General features: G+C 34.1%; 1 protein-coding gene across 5 annotated transcripts in view; it reads right to left on the bottom strand.

The window, feature by feature from the left end:
- BLTP1 (bridge-like lipid transfer protein family member 1) overlaps positions 1–17,826 on the bottom strand; it is a 211,637-nt gene that overhangs the window by 89,997 nt on the left and 103,814 nt on the right. For all 5 annotated transcript variants that reach the window (XM_047091912.1, XM_047091908.1, XM_047091911.1 and 2 more), the window contains exons 30-41: positions 17,065–17,135; positions 15,260–15,433; positions 14,660–14,780; positions 12,716–12,862; positions 12,244–12,371; positions 11,716–11,915; positions 8,777–8,974; positions 7,886–8,097; positions 4,952–5,103; positions 4,351–4,501; positions 4,025–4,177; positions 2,141–2,381 (exon numbers count right to left, since the gene is read on the bottom strand). In XM_047091912.1, the coding sequence (XP_046947868.1) occupies positions 2,141–2,381; positions 4,025–4,177; positions 4,351–4,501; positions 4,952–5,103; positions 7,886–8,097; positions 8,777–8,974; positions 11,716–11,915; positions 12,244–12,371; positions 12,716–12,862; positions 14,660–14,780; positions 15,260–15,433; positions 17,065–17,135 (1,948 nt within the window). The remainder of the gene's footprint in view (positions 1–2,140; positions 2,382–4,024; positions 4,178–4,350; positions 4,502–4,951; positions 5,104–7,885; positions 8,098–8,776; positions 8,975–11,715; positions 11,916–12,243; positions 12,372–12,715; positions 12,863–14,659; positions 14,781–15,259; positions 15,434–17,064; positions 17,136–17,826) is intronic.

Below are 17,826 nucleotides of genomic sequence, written 5' to 3'. Positions count from 1 at the left end.
GTCTTGATGATTATAGCTTTTTAGTATAGCTTTAAGTCTGGAATTGTGATGCTTCCAGCTCTCCTTTTCTTTTTCAGGATTGCTTTGGCTGTTCAGGGTCTTTTGTGTTTCCATACAAATTTTAGGATTATTTATTCTAGTATTTTATTCTAGATGCTGGTGGTATTTTGATAGGGATTGCATTAAATGCACAGATTGCTTTGGGTAGTATTGCCATTTTAACAATACTTATTCTTCCAATTCATGAGCATGGGATGCCTTTCCATTTCTTTGTGTCCTCTTCAATTTCTTTCATATGTGTTCTACAGTTCTCAGAGTACAGATCTCTTGACTCTTTAGTTAGGTTTATTCATAGGTATTGTACGGTTTCTGGAGCAACTTTGGAGACTGATCCCTTGATTTCCTTTTCTGCTGTGTTATTATTGGTGTATAGAAATGCAACCGATTTCTGTACATAAATTTTGTGTCCTGAACTTTGCTGAATTCATGTGTTCTAGCAATTTTTTTGGTGGAGTCTTTCAGATTTTCTACATAGCATATCATGTTATCTGCAAATAGTGAAAGTTTGACTTCTTCATGGCTGATTTGGACACTTTTTATTTCCTTTGGTTGTCTGATTGCTGAGGCTAAGATTTCCAGTACTATGTTAAATAGTAATGGTGAGAGTGGACACCTCTGTTTTGTTCCTGACCTTAGAGGAAAAGCTCTCAGTTTTCCTCATTAAGGATGGTATTAGTTGTGGGTCTTTGTATATGCCCTTTATGATGTTGAGGTATGTTCCATCTATACCTACTTTATTGAGGGTTTTTATCAGGAACAGATGCTATATTTTGTCAAATGCTTTTTCTGAATCCATTGAAAGGGTCATGGTTCTTACCCTTTCAATGATGGGTATCACACTGATTGATCACATTGACTGATTTGCAAATATTGAACCACCCCTGCAGCCCAGGATTAAATCCCACTTGATAATGGTAAATAATTCCTTTAAGGTACTGCTGGATTTGATTTGCTAGTATCTTGTTGAGAATTTTTGCATCTGGGTTCATTAGGGATATTGACCTGTAATTCTCCTTTTTAGCGGGATCCTTGTCTGGTTTTGGATCAAGGTAATGCTTGGCCTGGCAGAATGAGTTTGGAAGTTTTCCTTCCATTCATATTTTCTGGAATAGTTTGAGAAGACTAGGTATTAAATCTTGTTTAAATGTCTGGTAGAATTTGAAAAGCCATCTGGCCCTGGACTTTTGTTTGTTGGGAGATTTTTGATATATCAATGTTCTGAAAGCTCTAATTTTAAGGCTACTGTCCTTTTCCATGGTACTTGTAATATTTTTTTCAAAATATTATATGATAATTCAGTATAATTGAAAATGACATGTCTTGATAACAAAAGAAAACCTCTGAAAAAGCATTAAAGTGTGCACATATAATTTTGAAAAGCATATCTATTGTCTGTGTTCTGGCACAGTCATTATGCTGATAAAATTACAGGCTGAAAGCATGACTCTAAACATTACATAAATACATAATCAACCAGGCACCAGGTAAAATTCAAAGGCTTCTTTAAAAGACTATGCCATTGGGGCGCCTGGGTGGCGCAGTCGGTTAAGCGTCCGACTTCAGCCAGGTCACGATCTCGCGGTCCGGGAGTTCGAGCCCCACGTCGGGCTCTGGGCTGATGGCTCAGAGCCTGGAGCCTGTTTCCTATTCTGTGCCTCCCTCTCTCTCTGCCCCTCCCCCATTCATGCTCTGTCTCTCTCTGTCCAAAAATAAATAAAAACGTTGAAAAAAAAATTTAAAAAAATAAAAGACTATGTCATAGACAAGACAATGAACAAATACAAATGTGAATTTTAAAAGAAAGTTAATGTGCTTCACGCAAAACATTCTAGCTATGCAAAGATGTCTGTTATTGTACTGGATAGATTAGGAGAAGTCTATCGTATTTTATGAAATTAAATATAAAACTCAAAAGTCAGTATAAAGATTCCAATATTACCATCATTTATTTGGACTAATACAAACCATACTTATGTAATTAAGCCATGACAATTTCAAATTTTGGCACACAAATGATTAAAATTATCACATATACTATGTTACCAAGGTGTAATATCTAACTAAAATATTTACAGATTACCTGCATCAAATTCAAATTCTGCTCCATCAGCACTGGTGTCACTTTGAAGACCACCTCCATTGTCCAGCCCAAGTCCATCTTCATGTTCGTGATCCACAGCTGATTGAGGTTTGAGGGGCTGAGCTGGTCGATGTAAGCTAACTCCTTTAAAGGCTGGTGTCACCACAATAAACTTCATCCACTGCCTTGCCAGTGCAACTAAACCTTTCTTTAAAGTTACCAACGCAGGAAGTCCATCACTCTGTAACAATAATGATTTAATAGTAAGTTACTATTTAAGTGCTTTGCATACATTTATTCATTTAAACCCCATAACTCCCATTTAGAGATGAAGAAGCTAGAATTTGTGTGTTATAATTTGTTCAAGGTTACAAAAGAGATCAATTCTCAATTCTCAACTCATTCTCTAAATACAACATTGCATCTTTCTGTCATAACACATTACCAGGTGAATAAGAAGCTAAACATGAGGCACAAAATTGGGATTCTCCTTAAGAACCATTCAGTCTACTGTACCTTTTTTACTCAATTGAGGAAATCAAATGTATTCTGAGCTACCTGGAATATTCATTAAACAAACAGAATGAAATTATTCCCTTCAAAGATTAGGTAACCACCACTATTTTAACATTAAAAATAAATAAATTACTATGGTTAAATGCTGAACACAGTTGAATTTGTAACTGCTTTCAAAGTTAAAGGTATTATCAGTAACAATTACATAATTTAGAATATACTTTATTCCACACGGTGATGATTTTAAGAAAGAAAATTTGGCTAATTCCTAATTTCCTAAGAGGAAAACATCCAACTCCTCTCCATCCCCTTTCTTGTAATTCCTTGTGTTGGGAGAAATGCTCTGATTGAAGACAGACATTTACTAGACAGCAGAAATCACCTCACTTGCTTTCTGAGGAACATCAGATCTCTTAGCCTGTCCTTTAATTCTTAGACTCAAGTAAGGAGAGCCATCTTGTGCTTCTTCCTCTTACATATAAAGCATATCCTGGCAAAGCATCCATACATGAGAAATGCCTGGTGGCATTTCAGTTCCAGTGTCTCTGCCTATAAGTAGATGGGCAAGCTAGCCTTGCACTGTGGACCCCCAGCCTTCAATTTCCAGGGTAGGAGTAGAAAGCACTATACTAGTCTCAGGTCTAAGTACCTTTTTCAAATCCATCATTTACTAGAGATTCTCTTATTGGAGGTTATCATTAATAAATACTGATAGAATGATCCCTAATTTGGCTAAACTTCTCATGCATTTTCTATTGACCTAAAGCTTGGAGAGAAGAGAGATCCTCAAGTTCTAAACCTCTAATGATGACATGTTATCTTCTGTAGTGCTTTTCTAGAGGCAGACATATATTGTATTTATTTTGTATTATTATACATTCTCCCCTTAACCATTAAGTAGCCCCTATTTTATTAAACATTTCTGTGAAATCTGATGCTGGTGATTACTTTTTGCTTGAAATTGTTTAAACCTTTGGCTTCTAAGGCATTTATTCCTCATTCTCCTACCTGTTACTTTCCCTCCTCAGCATTCTGTGTAGCTCTATCCACCCTCTCGCCACCCCACTTTAATTTTGGTATTCTTCAGGGATCCATTCTGGACGAGTTTCTCCCTCAACATGCCATCAACCCTAGAAGTTTCATCCATCTAGAAGTTTTCATCTATAGCTTCTAACACTTTCATGTTGGCAACTCCCAAATCATTCATCTGAGCCCACTGTTGTCTATAAGCCGGTATTTCTAATTATATTTCTCCTCTAGACTTCTCATCCACATCTCAAACCCCATGGATCAATGAATGGCTCCTCTAAAGAATAGAGGCTTCTTTAAAACTAATCTATGGTTTCACACATGGTTTCCATAACTCACCATTGTAGCATCATCAATGATGGAGTAATTTGCCTGGTGCAGGTAGTGATGTAGTATATTGCACAGCAAACATGAAGGATTTTCTTGGAGAAAACGTGCAACTTTTGTAAGTCTGTTGTATTTACTTCTCAGCGGAAAATGTACACTTTTATTCTGAAACAAAGCAAAAACAACAGATTTAGAGTTATATAAATCAAAGAGTGCAAATAGAAGATATCTAGTAATCAAGAACTTGCAGGTCTGATGTTTTCCAACAATGATGAACAATAAGGGATCATGTTCAATAATAAATTCTGTATGATACCTTGTATTGTTGAAAGACATACCTCTAATGCTTCTGTCATTATGCATCCCATAACAGCACAAATTCTCAAGGTGCCTTCAGTTTCTAATTTGTTTAAGGATGATTTGAGTTGATCAATGGGAACAAGCCATGCACCAACAGCTGGAGTTGCAGTGCTTAAAAGGTTCAGTTGCCTTTGAATATTAAAAAAAAAATTACAAAAACAAGTGTCAAGATTTGTATTTCAAACAATAATCCATACTTACTATACTTAGTGGCTATTTTACTTAGGCAAAATTTCTTTTCCTTTTGGTTACCAGATACATTATGAACATAGAAGTAGAAATGCCAAGAACAGATAATAGGAAAAAAAGAAAAATATTAAAACCTATTAGAGGTGAAAGTAAGAAGTTCATGGTGAGGTGACATATAAAAGTAAAACTAAAGCCCTAGAAAAGAAAAAGAGTCAAACAAGAGAATAATAAGGTCTATAGAAAGCATGAAAGTAGGAAATATGGTAAGAAAGTGGCAACCCTAATGCTAGATATATCAGAAAAATAATTTAAAAAACATTAGACAGAATTTTATGTTATTTAAAATAAAGTAACATCAAGGAATAGTACTACATTTTAAAAACTTTTTACCTAGAAAATGAATGTGTAGGAGATCTCACATTGGTGGGAGCTGCAAAACTAAACCATATTTCCTTGATGGTCAACTTCATGCTACATGAATCTGGAGGTGGAGGCATCAGAGGTAGATCTTTTTTCAAATCATCAGATTCAACTCCTTCATCCTACATAAATTCAAAAACCAAAAACTTAGCTCCTTAAAATCACTAGTGCAAAGGTTAATGTTTTAAGCACAAAATCTTCCCAACAAAGCAAGTCCTACAGATAACACCTTTATATAAAACAGGTAACATAAACCCTGCTCAGGCTGATTCTGAGAAATATCTAGAGACCCTTGAAGCTCCAAGGAGCATAGTCTGAGAAGCCACTGCACTGTAACAAACCATAAATCAAGAAATCTTAGAACTGAAGGGTTTCTCATGATCACTTCATTCAATCACATTTGTTTAGAGCTGTTTAACTGTTATTTTTTCCACGTGAAGAAAGTGAGAGAAAGAGGTTTGGTGATTTGCCAAAAGGTCATACAATATTAAGTAGGAGAATGAGTGATAGAATTAAGGTCTTCTGCTTCCCACCACAATCTATTTTCCATTCCAGTTTAACAAAATACTTTAAACTTCCAAATAAAGTGCCATAAAAATACTAGTGTAGTCCATGTTCAAATAAACAACACTCTACAATCAAAAATTCTGAGTTATCTTATATGCTAGCAGTCTGAATCAGTATTAAGAAATAGAGGAGTATTTTTTAAATGTATAATCACCACTCTTTAGAATGCAAGGAGGTAAGAATAATATTAAGGAAACAAAAAAGTCTACGGCCTGTAATGTCTACTTATAGCTCTCTGATTCACTTGTGATCAAGATGAAGAAAAGACTGACATTTTCTTGTGGGATGATTAAGGAATCTAGAGTATCCACAAAATAGTTTGAATCCTAAGTGCTAAAAAACCAACTTGAACCATAGGCAACAGTAATTTTAAAGTTAGAAGGCACTAAATGTAAGTCGACATTCCTTATCTGCAATTCTAAAATTACAATGTTCTGAAAAATCTAAATATTTCTGTGTAAATGTGGCAACAAAATTTGATCTGAACTGGTGATGGGCTATTTATCCCATTTGGCATTTTTATTAATGTTGTGCTACGTAAGTATTTAAATACTTCAAGACACAGTGCTATCTCAGATTCCACTAGGCGTTTATGTAACATATAAACCACACACAGTTATTACCTTTCTCTTAAAGGAAAAAAAGTCTGAATTCTCAAATACACCTGACCTGTGGGTTTCAGACAAGGCTGTGAGAAGAAAGTCTTCAAGAACTCAAATTTTAAAAAGGGAAGGGAGGTTGTAGGTAATAAGCAACTAATTATAATAATATGTGAAGCAAAGCAGCAATACACTTAGATTTAGGTTGACCAAATTTTGGGCACCTATGGTATGTGTAAATGATGACAGCTAAAGGCCAATGCATGTAATTCGGGGGCTCAGGTGAAGGGTTAGTGCTAAAAGCATAACCGATGGGCAAGAGTAGTGTCATCAAATTATGGAGTAGGACTAGGAAATGAAATAAATCAGGGAGTGGACAAATAGCAAAAAAAGCAAGGTAGCCAAAAAGAGAACGTGAGGTGAACACCCACATTTAAGGACAAAGAACTGAATAAGGACATGGACCAGCAGAAGTCAGAGAAGCCAAAGTAAGCAATGTTACAAAATTTAGAGATACTCAGCAAGGAGAGTAGGATCAGAGAGATCAAGGAAGACACCTGAGTTTCTGTCAAGTATATTAGCAGGATAGAAGGACAAAAGAGAGCACAGCTGGTTTTTCCCAGTTCTTTTGTCCAGTGAGAACCTATTGGATTTTTTAATTTCCTTAATTAAAGTGCTAATTCCCAACCACCATTCAAATACTTCCAAAGACCTCACAAGAAAACTGTGATTAAACTCTTGAACTATGCCTCAAATCAAAATAAATGTTTCAAAACTAAATTCCTAGAAACCTGGGGTTCAGAGCTCATTATGCCAATGGATACTGGATATCCATGACATTTCTTAAAAGGTGGTTTCTTTCCTCTTCAACTGGTCTAATTTTCAAATGATTAGAAGTATATGCATAGGGGCGCCTGGGTGGCGCAGTCGGTTAAGCGTCCGACTTCAGCCAGGTCACGATCTCGCGGTCCGTGAGTTCGAGCCCCGCGTCGGGCTCTGTGCTGACGGCTCAGAGCCTGGAGCCTGTTTCTGATTCTGTGTCTCCCTCTCTCTCTGCCCCTCCCCCGTTCATGCTCTGTCTCTCTCTGTCCCAAAAATAAATAAACGTTGAAAAAAAAAATTTAAAAAAAAAGAAGTATATGCATATATGTGTTTAAAAACAACATCTATCAAGTTCTTACTATGTGCCAGACACTGAGTTAAACCTTTCATATGTATTATCTCCTTTAATCTTAACAAATTAGAAGGTCAATATCATTATAATACTATACAGATGAAGAAACTTCGGAGATGAAATAACTTGCACCAATCACTGGTACAACTCTTCTATAATCTAGAATTTTGAATATTTTCATTATTGCTATTATTCATCATGACATTCTACCATTATAAAAACAATAAATGAATTGCATATAAAATCCTTGAAACAACATAAAAACAATGACTACTTTTCTGATATTCTATTAATTTAATAATTCAACAAATATTAAGTGCCTAATATGAGCAAGGTATAAAGCAAAGCACTACAGCAGATACAAATAGATCTATGGTATGGTACCTACATTTCAGAACTTACACTCTAGTAGTAGTATATAATCACCAAAATACTTTGATTACTATTTAAGCAAAATCTAAAATATGGAAAGACAAGCAAATATACTCCAGAAATTAACTCTGAATTGGGTGTGCAGTTTTCTGTTATTTTTCAAAGCGCTATTACTATTAAAAATTCACCAACTTGTTCATCTGAAACAGAATTTCCATTTAAGTCTGAAGAAGGACTTATTCGATCACAAGGAAGATTATCATCAGAAACATCAGTATTATAGCCACTGCCAGTTGGAGAATCAGAAGAATTATTGGATGTCAGCACTCCACCTCTTTCTGTGACACTAGCTTTACCCATAATTCCAAACGTATTATATAAAACAGCACCAGATTGTCTTCCTCCTTTAAAAATGAAAGAATATATTTATTAAAATGGTAGGTGTATAAATGCTGTACTCTACAGTATCCATAAAGATAAAAACAAAAAATAAAAATTCATGAAGATATTCTTTCTCATCAAAACTTGTCCTTATCCATAAAAGTCACATAAGATTAGATTATCAGATAAAGAATTGTAGGCATATAAAATTACTATCATACATGACTAAACCTAAAGTCTTATATACAACTCAGCCTTCCCTTTTTTTGTATATTATTCAGTAATATAAAAGAAAACAAATGTAACTGTAAGTCAGTGTGTCTCACTGAATAAAGGATTTACTGTATTTTCATCCTGCAAATCTCTACTAATCAAAAATCCAGTTTCCAAAGACACAAACTTTCAAAAGCTGGGTGGCTTTATATTTTATTCAAAAATTTTTTCTGAACCACAGATTTTTCTTTTCAACCACTGATGCTTTGTATGTCTACATGCTCTGTTAGTTTTGAATCACACAACGAAGGGAAAGTTCCACTTATGCAATTGGGATGGAGCACCCACCCTGGTAAATAGTCCCACATACCACACTTTCTGCTTAAATATGCTGATTCAGGTTATTAAAAATCACAATCATTCAAAACATTTCAGCAACATGGGGCCAATTTGTCCCTCATTTAAGCAGAATTTTTTAAGAATGCTTACCTTTTATGGTTAAATTTTCAAGTCCACATTCAAACATTATCCAACCCCATTTTTCTTGGCTGGGACCTATGCGAGTCACATCTGGAACAGCTTGCTGATCAGTTTCATCCACAAAAGTAAACTCATCCAACTCTTCAAGAGTAAATAAAACTTTGGATTTCTCAAAAGGAATAGCAGTGATGGCACAGGTACCAATATCTATTATCAAAAGAGAACAAGACCATTTTTAAAGACAGAGAGGTTTGTATTTAAAAAAAAAAAAAGAAACATTTGGCATATCTTAAAAAGATATCTTAATACCCTGTCAAAAAGAAAAATAAATGAACCAACCAACTTCTAAAATAATGCCTAATATCTTACTACTTAAAAAGTGCCAGAATCTCACTGAAGTAAAAGGGAGGAAAACGGATTCCACAGTTAACAAATAATTGCTCAGAGGCAGAATGAATTCATTTCTGAAAGATTATGGGACACTCTAAAAATCTAAAGTTAAATAGCTCCTGAATAATTCAGTTTCATGGTAAACTATTTTTACATCATCATGTTACAAAAAAAAATTATTTTAATTATGTTCTCATGTTACAAAAAGAATTTCTCATTGTGTTACAAAAAAAATTATTTTAATTAATTACCCAGCTTTAGGAAAAACATTAGAAAATAGGAAAATTACAGCTTTTACTAAAAGATTACTTTATGGTAACACATTTTATGTAATTACAATTCATAACAGACATTGCCATAATAATTCCACTGCTTACAATATGCAATATGGAAACTAACATCCTGCATGCCTGGCAAAGGCTTTTAGTTTACTTTTTTCATTTCTTTCTGTGATTACAGCTAAGAGAGAAAAGGAAAAAAAAAAAAAGGTTTAAAAAAAAAACATGTAAATTTAGCACTCAGAGATAAACTTGTTTACATTTGAATTAAATTTCTTTCTAGCATTTTAGAGATTATTTTACAAACAAACCAGCTTTGGTTCCCACATTTCAAGTAACAGCAAACCATGATAACTTCCTGAGGGCATTAAAAATTCTTCAAAGATACTATTTTAATTGTTACATAACATCCCATCATACGAAAACACTGTATTTTGCACTTATGATCAGAAAGTCTTCCCTTGTCAGAGACTAAATGTTCACTTACATTTTTCTATGTTTTTCCATTATTTATTTTTTTCATATTTGCCTTTAATTCCATGAACTTATTCTGATGTATGATATAAGGTGAGAATTTAACTTAAATTTTACTGAAATTTTTGGATTAGGTAATTACTTGCATAAATCAAAGATCCAAAATGTGTGAAAGGGTATGCAATGAAAAGCTCCAATACCACACTCGGACATCCACCTCCCCTCCCTTTAGGTAACAAATGTCATTAGACTATTGAGAATCCTTTCACAGATATCTTATGCACATATAAAGACAATTACATTTTTTTAACATTATGTTTTTTACATACGCTTTTTTACACTATGTTTTGTCTTTAATGACTTTTTTCTACATAGTGTGCCTTTTAAAATTCTATTTAATTACTTCTTACAGTCTCTACAACACCCAAGTGCAAACTGGTTACCAGTGCCAACTAAGCCTTTTTATATTTAAGCCACTATATTTTGTACCAGCTCTAGGACAATAGATCTCAGGCAGCCATGAAAAGTCTTTTTATTTGGAATCCTCAAAATGCTTTGCCCTCAAACACAAGGATGGTGAAATAAGCTTTGAGAAAGCCACAGCAGTTACACAGACCCAGGATATATACAAGAATCATGGAAACTTCAGAGCTCACAGGATACAATGAGCAAACTCAAGGTAATTATTTGTTCATTCAGGATTGGTCACCTGTCCTATATGTAGATTTTAACATAGCAATCATCTCAAGTAAGAGTGACAAATTCCATTTTTTCTAGATTGAATCTCTGACAATCTGAGATCACTGAAGCCTTTAAAATGAGCTATGTAGGGGCGCCTGGGTGGCTCAGTCGGTTAAGCGTCTGACTTCAGCTCAGGTCATCATCTCGCGGTCCGTCAGTTCGAGCCCCGCATCGGGCTCTGTGCTGACTGCTCAGAGCCTGGAGCCTGTTTCGGATTCTGTGTCTCCCTCTCTCTCTGACCCTCCCCCATTCATGCTCTGTCTCTCTCTGTCTCAAAAATAAATAAACGTTAAAAAAAATTAAAAAAAAATAAAATAAAATGAGCTATGCACTAAATTACATCAAAAATATTAAAAGGATATGTAACATCTCTAGTTTTTCACCTCAAGAGGGACTTTAAGAGACACAGCTATTGTTCTTATTGCTACTATATTTTATAGATTTGACTAACAGCTTTTGATATTGCAATTAATTCCTTTTTATATATAAGATAATAATCTTTTACATTTACTTATTTACTTTTGAGAGAGAGACAGAGAGAAGTGAGCAGGGGAGGGGCAGAGAGAGAGGGCGATAGAGAATCCCAACAGGCCCTGCACTGTCAGCAAAGAGCCTGATGGGCGTAAACTCACAAACTGCGAGATCATGACCTGAGCTGAAATCAAGAATGGGACGCTTAACCAACTGAGCCACGAAGGTGCCCCTTGCAATTAATTCTTTTTAATGAAGTTGTGCCAACAGAATGATTAAAAAGTAAGAAAGATGATAAAGATCATACTCTCTGTTTTATAATGAGCCAGCAGATACTATGAAGAAAAAAGAGAAGAGACAGAAGCAGTTCCTAATTTGGGCCATACCACTCACTTTCCTACCACAGTTTACCTTCCACTGTCATAGAACACGAGTAACTAAACAATTAAATACCATGTGTTCAATATATGCAGAAATACCTTTCTCTTATAAAATACTCAAATTGTAGCAATATTTTTAAAAATCATGTTTCCTTTTGCAAATTCTTCTTACATTTATACATGTCAAAGAAAAATATCTGTTGTAGAATCCTACCTGTTGTATCAAGACCCCTAAGTTGCCCATGAACTCGATGAATATTTAACTTGGCTGCAATTTCTTTGCCTTTTTCTGCTCCAGCATTTGATCTGAGAGATCCAGATGACTGAGGCTGCATCTTAGTGGCATGGACATACCTATCAAAATTTGATGTTCTACCAGGTTCTGCATTGTTTGAAGTCTCTTCAACCACACCTCTTTATGGAAAAAGAAAAAAAAAAAGAAGTATGACAGTTAACATGTAAGCAATATAGTTCAGTAAAGACATTTAATGTTTTTTTTTAATTCCACTGTTTTAATTAAACCAATATTCATAACAAGTTTTTCAGTATTTACTGAAAAATAGTATGTGTAAAAACAGTATGAACTTTTAAAAACCTACTTTGCATATCTATAGAGTGATATTTGAAATTCCAATACAAATTTTGAGTATTAGCACCAGTTTTCAGAAATATATTAAAATGATGATTGTTTCTTGCTTTTACGTCCAACAAGAAAATTATGGCTCAAATTAATAAATCTTACCTGTTCATACGAACTTGTGTAGCAATTCTGTCAAAACACAATGCTACTAGAGAAACATGAGTCACGCTTTTATTAGGAGCTGTACTTGGAGATTCTTCCACGGAGGCTTGTAACAAACATAAGTTTACCTAACACAAAATGTCATATATTTCAGAGTTAAAAACTTAAAAATTATCAGTTAAACATAAAATATACAAGAAACTGAAAAACTACTGTTAAGAATCATGTATGTATGTGTCTGATACACTCTCATAATCATAATTCAATTCTTATTGGATGGATGTGGAATATTTTATAAATATTACCCCATATTCCGATTAAGTAAACTATATTAATTTTTCCATTAGATCATCAAAAAATAAAATATATATTTTTGATATAATCTATTCTACCACCATTCAGCTTAGTACATACAAAGGATAAAACCCACCAAAATGTTTTCCTCTTTCTGGAAAATTTTTTAAATTGTTACCTTTGGTATGCTAACATTAGCCTGAAGACCTTTAATTGTTACATTATCTTGCTTCATTATAAGATTTGTCTGTGCTTGTCCTTGGTTAGTAGTTCCTATGGTAGTATGTTCAGTTTTTGTTCCTCTAACATCTTGTTTGGAAGATAGCTAGAGATTAAAGTAGAATTATTATTTCAGAGAACTTTCATAATTTCCACATCATACACAATTGCAACTTGTTTATCCAATGTGCTCCTTTATGCCCATCTATATGCCAGCTGCCATCCACTTTAGCACCCACACTCTTAAAGTCCAAACCTTAGAAAAGCTAGCAACACTACTAGCAGCTTCAGGGCTGAAGAGAAGTGATATAAAAAAAATAAAGTGAAAACACCCTACAGAGAAACACAAAAAAAATGGCAATAGGTATTATTTTAGAATCAGTAAAATGTATTAATTTAAGAACAGATTTGGTTTTTGATAATTGGCTCCTTACTGGCTGAGGATATTTTCAAATTTCTTTTGATGTACATTCATACCCTAACTACCTGTCACATGAAATGCCAATATGTTTTGAATAACTGGATCATTAAAAATAACCAATGTCCCTTTATCTTGCCTCTAGTCTCTAGCCCAAATATGACCCAGATAAATTTGAAAGTCAAATGGAGAATCACCATGATATGACTGCTAAGAAACTGGCTCAGTGGCTAGAACTACAACATAAGTAGAACATCACACACCAGGAGATGATGACTTAATTCACTGAAGTGAACAAAAATAATCTTGGGGCACCTGGGTGGCTCAATCCATTAAGTGACCGACTCTTGATTTCACCTCAGGTCATGATTTCATAGGCTTGTAAAATCAAGGCCCGTATTGGGCTCTGCACCGACAGTGCAGAAACTACTTGGGATTCTCTCTCTCCCTCTCTTTCCTTCTCCTGCTCATGCTCTCTCTTAAAATAAATAAAATTTACGGGCACCTGGGTGGCTCAGTCGGTTAAGCGGCCGACTTAGGCTCAGGTCATGATCTCACAGTCCGTGAGTTCGAGCCCCGTGTCGGGCACTGTGCTGACAGCTCAGAGCCTGGAGCCTGTTTCAGATTCTGTGTCTCCCTCTCTCTGACCCTCCCCCGTTCATGCTCTGTCTCTCTCTGTCTCAAAAATAATAAATAATAAATCAATCAATAAAATAATAAATAAAAATAATGAATTTTTGTAAATAAATAAACTATAAGTATTTTTTAAAAAAAGATTCTCTCTTTCCCTCTGCCCCTCCCCCACTTGTGCATGTGTGCCCATGCATGCACGCTTTCTCACTCTCTAAAAAAATAAAATAAAAATAATCTCAAAAATATTAAGACACAAGTTATCTAATCACAGAGAAAGTCAATATGCAGCTTTGCATTCTTAGAAAATCAATGTACCAGCCTGACAATTGATTGCTCATTCACTTAGGACCAAAGTTCTTTAGGAAAGGCTTAGAATTAAGTTACTTCTGATATAAAAGAAAAAATAAAGCTAAACACTTTAATAAATATTTAATTGCTATTTATTCACAGTACAGTTATATATGGTATCTCCTAAGGAGGCAATAACATACAAAGACTATTCAGAAATGTCTATGGATTTGGAGTGCCTGGGTGGCTCGGTCGGTTGAGCTTCCAACTCTTGATTGCAGCTCGGGTCATGATCTCACAGTTCATGAGATTGAGCCCCGTGGCAGGCTCTGAACTGAAAGTACAGAACCTGCTTGAGATTTTCTCTCTCCCTCTCTGTCTGGGCCCCTCCCTCATGCTCTCTCTCTCAAAATAAATAAATGAACATTTAAAAAAAAAATATCTATGTATTCCAATTTAAAGGGCTAATAAAATTTTAATACATGTTTTTTTTGCAAGTTTAAATATCACGTACACTTGAAGAGTATTCAATTGGCTACACTCACTGAATAAAAATGTTCTTACATTTTCTGAGAAGGTAGTCTTGCTATTTTGGACAGCTTCCCTGAGGACTTTGGCATGGAGATCATCTACAATTGCAGCTGGATGGCGGGTACTAGCACAATGAACCATCGCTTCAATATATCTGAGGGAAAAAAAAAACAGTAAATGAAAAACTTAAATATCACTTAATACTACAGTCTAGTTTATCTAAATAGGCCCATTATGTTCCACTCTAGATTTTATTCGTGTTAGTTTTGTCTCCTTTGCTGGGCTATAAGCTCCTTGCAGGACACAGAAATCTATTATTTCCCCTTTTTCCTTTCATTAAGTAGATACTAGTAAGAATATCAAACATACTAATTAGTTCCTGGGTGTTACATTTTATGCTCATCATCCCAAAGTAAAAAAGAGAAAATATAATGCAACAAAATAATTACAATATTGCAATATAATTATTTATGCTGAAAAAGTAACAAATGATAAACCTTTTTAAACATATTTTCATCTTTGTTCAATCAAAATAGCCATCATCAACAATCTTCTTTATTAACACATACACTAATCATATCACATACACTTATAATTTTATGAAATAGTTATATTTGTAAACAAAAGTAATACCTGTCCAAAGCTTCAGCCACCAGGGGAGTCAGAACAATATCAACAGTCCCTTTTACTTCAACTATGGCTGTGGTCCTGGTCTGAGAGACTGGTTGATCCAGGGTCCACTCTTCTGTTAATGTTTCATCATCTGTGTTATCAACAGTTTTCTTTTCCAGAGGAGTATATGGTGTACTATACAATTTAACAAGCAAAATACAGGTTTAAAAGATCACGAGAAAGAATAGAACTTAAAGTTTCCTTAAGATGAATGACCACTCAAATGTACGTTTATTTCAACTAAAAATTTCATGGAATTAAACTAGATATTTTATGTCCCAAATGCTTTTCAGAGACAGGACAGGTGAGGTACAAAAATGAAAACTGATCAAAGATGGTTAATACATCAAGTAAGAAAAAAAAAAATGTTGACATAGTTATTTGATGGGGCTTTCCCAAAATATGAAAACTACAATACCGAATTCTTGTTAGTTCCCAATTTTGATATGCCAAGTTATGGTATGTCTAACATAGTATGTCTAACAGAAACGCTACAGGCTGCTTATAAATGTTGGCAAAGCCATGACAGACAACAGAGTTGAATTATTTGTGGTAATTAATTCACAAATAAAATTTTTTAAAAAAAGTTCCAGAATTAATCTTCTTTTTCTTTCATTTTCCCAAGGCTTTGGACAATTCCTGAGACATGATGGCCAATGAAATATTATTTGTAAGAATGAATAAATCAGCTGGAAAAACAAATAATAAAGTAAGATGCAAGGCCAATTATTTATTACTTACAAGAAATGCAACTGAAGTATAAATACTATAGACATGTGGAAGGTAAAAATAATAAGAATAATGGAAAAAGATACTCCATGAATATATTTGTATCACGGAAGCATAAGAAAGCTGAGGTGGCTGGATTAATATCAAAGTGGACTTAAAAAAAAGAATTACTACATGAGCCAAAGAGGATATTCTGTAATGATAAATCAATGTGAGCAGACAGAACAATGTGTAAAATCTACTAAGAGTTTCAAAAAAGTTAGAGAGGGAGAGAGCAAACCATAAAAGACTCTTAAAAACTGAGAATAAACTGAGGGTTGATGGGGCATGGGAGGGAGGGGAGAGTGGGTGATGGGTATTGAGGAGGGCACCTGTTGGGATGAGCACTGGGTGTTGTATGGAAACCAATTTGACAATAAATTTAATATTAAAAAAATAAAAGTAAATAAAAAAATAAAAATAAAATCAGAAACATCAAAAAAAATACATTTAAAAAACTGACAGAATTGAAGGAAGAAACAGATAAATTGACAACTTTAGTTAAGATTATACTACTTTCCCAGCAACTGATAGAAATGGTGAACAACAAACCAGTAAGCTTAGAGAAGATCAGACAACACCATCCACCAACTCTGCCATGTGCACAATATGACTCCATCCAACAACTGCAGAAAACACTTTCTTTTCCACTGCTTGTGGAACACTCACCAACACGGAATACTAGCTAGGGTACAAAACAAGTCTCAACAAATATAAAGACCAAAATAATAAGGAATATATTATGTGATTACAAAGGAAATTAGAAATTAAAAGCAAAATGCTATCTTTAAAATTCTCAAATATGTGGAAATCAAGCACTGCATTTCTGAACAAGCCAATGGGTCAAAGAATTAAATGATGAAGGAAAATTTTAAAATAATTAAATAAAAGATAAAGTTTACAGTCAAGTAAGTAAAGAATGGTTATTCCTCAGAATAAACTCCACATATCATTAAATTACATACTTTAAACTTCAAAAGTATGTAATTTCTACTTACTTCGAAGTTGTTCCTGAAAGTTGCATTCCTCTGTCTAGTAAAGAATTAGCGGTGAGCCCCTGTTTGATAACCTAAAATAATATAAAACATTATAGTCTAGAATTTTAATATTAATTGTTCTCTGATTTTATGCTATCAACTGGTATTTGTCAATATCCAGATTACCTTGTTAATATGCTTTTCATATGTACAATAAAAATATTTAACAAATTGAGAAAGTCATATAAAATATGGAATTGTCACTTTCATTTTCTGATTATTCAGACAAATGAGAGGGCAGGGCTGTGAGGATTCAATAATGATAGTAAAAGACTACATAACTAAAGCTTAAAAATAAGTGCTTCAAATGTCTTTACTCCAAAGTTCCTTTTCTGAGCTTTTCTTAAACTAATTTTAGAACCTTCTCCTAACACAATCAACTTTTAAGTGAGAAAGAATCCCAGAGAAACATTAAGTTATACAAAAAACTAGCTTCTAGATAACAGATAACAATTAAAATTAATAATGCACTTGGTTATTCAAACCAAATTGAACTCTTTTAAATGCTAGCCAGTTATTCAGATTTAATAGAGAAAAATGACTTTCTTATTGCCTATATTCTATTTTGAAATTATCTAAAGATATGAATTACTTCCTTTACTCCAGAGAGTTGATTGCCTAACCAAACTAGAAAGATTTATGCAATTACTAAAATAATTCTAACCTCTCAGTTACTCTTCTGTATTGGAAGTACTATATGTTTTTTATACTGGAAAATTCATA

This window comes from Lynx rufus, unplaced genomic scaffold (genome assembly GCF_022079265.1).
Source record: "Lynx rufus isolate CCGP_SWC_20201006 ecotype Redwood Valley unplaced genomic scaffold, mLynRuf1.p SCAF_3, whole genome shotgun sequence".
In the NCBI taxonomy this organism is placed as follows: Eukaryota; Metazoa; Chordata; class Mammalia; order Carnivora; family Felidae; genus Lynx; species Lynx rufus.
The sequence above is the reverse complement of the archived record's forward strand: the minus strand, read 5'-3'. Positions and strand labels throughout refer to the sequence as shown.